Consider the following 2,811-nt stretch of genomic DNA (forward strand, 5'->3'; position numbering starts at 1 on the left):
ACCAGAGCTCCCTCAATGACAATGGGTTTGGGTTTTTTTTGGTAAGGCACTTGACTACTAACCAGAAAGCTGGCAGTTCAAACCTACCAGTCACTCCTCAGAAGGAGGGTTGGACAATCCACTTCCGTAGTGATACCTCCTCGGAAACCCAAGGAAGGGTCACTACGAGTCGGGTCTGACTCAACAGCACATAACAACAACAACAAAATGGCTATAATAAAAAAGAAAAGTAACAGGTGTTGGTGAGGATATGGAGAAATGGAAGCTCTTATACATTGCTGGTAAAACAGTCAAATGTTACAGCCACTATGGAAAACAGTCAGGCAGTTCCTCTAAATGTCAAACAGAGAGTTACCATATGATCCCATAGCTGCAATCCTAGGTATATACCCAAGAGTAATGAAAATATACATCCACACAAAAACTATACAAATGCTCACAGCAGCGTTAGTCATAATAGCTAATAATGAAAACAATGTCTATTATCTAGATATGATGATAAACCAAACATGATATATTTATACAATGGAATATTATTTGGCAATACAAAGAAATAAAGTACCAATAATTGCTACAGGAATGAACCTTGAAAACATTATGTTAAGTGAAAGAAGCTATAAAAGACCACAGATCGCATGATTTCATTTATATGAAATGTTCAAAATGTTCAAAATCTATAAAAACAGCAAATAGACTTGTAGTTGCCAGGAGCTAAGGGTAGGGGGTAATGGGAAGTAATTGCTAATGAGTAAGACATTTCTTTGGGGATAACAAAAATGTTCTTAAACTGATTATGGTAATGGTTGCAAAGCTCCATGAATATACTAAAAACTACAGAATTGTATAGCTTACTGGGGAACTGTAAGTATATAAATTATATCTTAATAAAGCTGCTAAAAAAAAGGTTGTTAGGTAGATAAGATTCATAAGGAACAAAATCATTAATTTCCATTGATCATTATCAAGTAAATCAATAATATATCTATCACAAATAATATCCTACAGACATTTTTATGAATCAATAATTTTTGAAACCAGGAACCAGAAACAAACCAATGATAAATGTTTAGTAAAATAAAAAGAAGGTGCAGTTTTGGTAAGAGGAAAAAAATTACCTTCCAAGAGTTTTTGACATAATGTATTCATCTCTTAATTCCTTAGGATAAACAGATTGATCATCAACGGTCAGATCAAAAAATACAAAAACTAGGGAGAAAAAGGCAGAAATAAGGTCCCATTAATTCATTCAGTAAAAAGAAGATAACTGACGCCAATGTAATAAACTTATGGAATATAAGATTACTTAAAATTACACTTAATATGTGATCCTAGAGGAATTATTTAGCTAGGTTAATGCACGTTATGAAACGCTTGGGAAATGTCAAATTTCATCCTTTAATGGAAACACACAGCATTGTTCTTACCACAGTACAAGAAAGTTATAAAATAAATGCTATTCTTATTCCTTGACCTCAGAGTATTAATTAATTCTACTAATCTAAAATACTCTTGCAGGAAAAATGTGGAACAAAATTCAAAAACGCAAAATGGGGTGGAGACTGATGAAACCCCTGAGACAATGGCCCTAGGTTACCCTTCAGGCCTAGAAATGGATTCACTTTCGTGGATTGGCTCTCAGCCCAACAGCACAAAGACCTACGTGCAGAACTCTTACCCCAGAGCAATGCGCTCAGCTCCTCTAGGGAGTGCACCCCTTAAATCAACAAGCCCTGAGGTATCAGAGGGACAACATTCACATAGAGGGAAAGCTGGACAGACAGGAATGCACAGATAAGAAGGGCACAGGGAGGAAAGGGGAGGAGAGTTTTGTTTTTGTTTTTATTGTGATTTGGGTGAAAGTTTACAGAGCAAATTCACTTTCCATACAGCAGTTCACATACACTTTGTCTCATGACATTGACCACAGTTTACCACAATGCAACAGCTCCCCTCCTACTTCCTCCCAATAGTTATCTCTTCCCTGTGTCCTTCCTTCCATGCACTCCGGCCCTGAGCTGTCTCTGTGCGTACACAGCCCCTCTACTCGAGGGGAGGTGAGTTTTTTATGTTGGGGATTGTAATCAGGCCATGAAATAAAACGTGCCATCAACTGTTGAATGTAAAACAAATCTGCTCTGTAAATTTGTAACCCAAGCACAATAAAAAAGAAAAGAAAATACTCCTGCAGATGAGCCCAGGCTCAGACCCCAAATGCGATTAGTTTGGGCCTAGAAGTAAAGTTCTAGGCAAGTACATACCTCAATACAAATTAGAACAAAAATTACCATACTAGTCCCATAAAACCTGTGAAAGCCAGAAACTGCGTAATGCAGAAGCCTATCAGAGAAGGAAAACTAAAATTTTTCCACTAAAACAGGCTGTAGAAAAGTGGTAAGTCTGCACCCTTTCAAAGACAGACAACTTAAAAGACACAGAAAAACACGAATTCTGGCTCTCACAGGCGCTACTGCATTATCTTCTCTAAGCCATTTACACCTGCAGATATCTGGTATTTTATAGTGCAAACCGGACATTCACAAGAGTCTGTCCGTGGTCTGAAGGGATGCCAGGTTCCAGGCAGATAGGTCTCAGAGACACATCTGGATTGTAAGAAAATTGTTACAGAACCAAATGTGGGTTCCTGCTGAGTGCACACAGAATCCAATCAGTGGGCACCAGTCTTTGGAGAGTAGCTTTATTGCAGGGCACTAAGCAAAAAGTAGCAAGCGGGAAGAGCAGGAGAAAGGGGTTTAAAAGCCAGGAAGCCAGAGAAAAGAGCAGTCAGCCGAAGGGATTAGGTGAGGAGAGGCA

The 2,811-nt window shown here is 38.3% G+C and overlaps 1 protein-coding gene across 1 annotated transcript in view; it reads right to left on the reverse strand.

Moving 5' to 3' along the window:
* The window catches only part of CHEK2 (checkpoint kinase 2), an 83,733-nt gene that overhangs the window by 49,542 nt on the left and 31,380 nt on the right, over nt 1-2,811 (reverse strand). Inside the window, exon 4 of the mRNA XM_042781930.1 lies at nt 1,116-1,206. Coding sequence (XP_042637864.1) covers nt 1,116-1,206 — 91 coding nt within the window. The remainder of the gene's footprint in view (nt 1-1,115; nt 1,207-2,811) is intronic.

This window comes from Orycteropus afer, unplaced genomic scaffold, assembly GCF_000298275.1.
Source record: "Orycteropus afer afer isolate SDZICR_OR568_19922 unplaced genomic scaffold, OryAfe1.0 scaffold00197, whole genome shotgun sequence".
NCBI lineage: Eukaryota > Metazoa > Chordata > Mammalia > Tubulidentata > Orycteropodidae > Orycteropus > Orycteropus afer.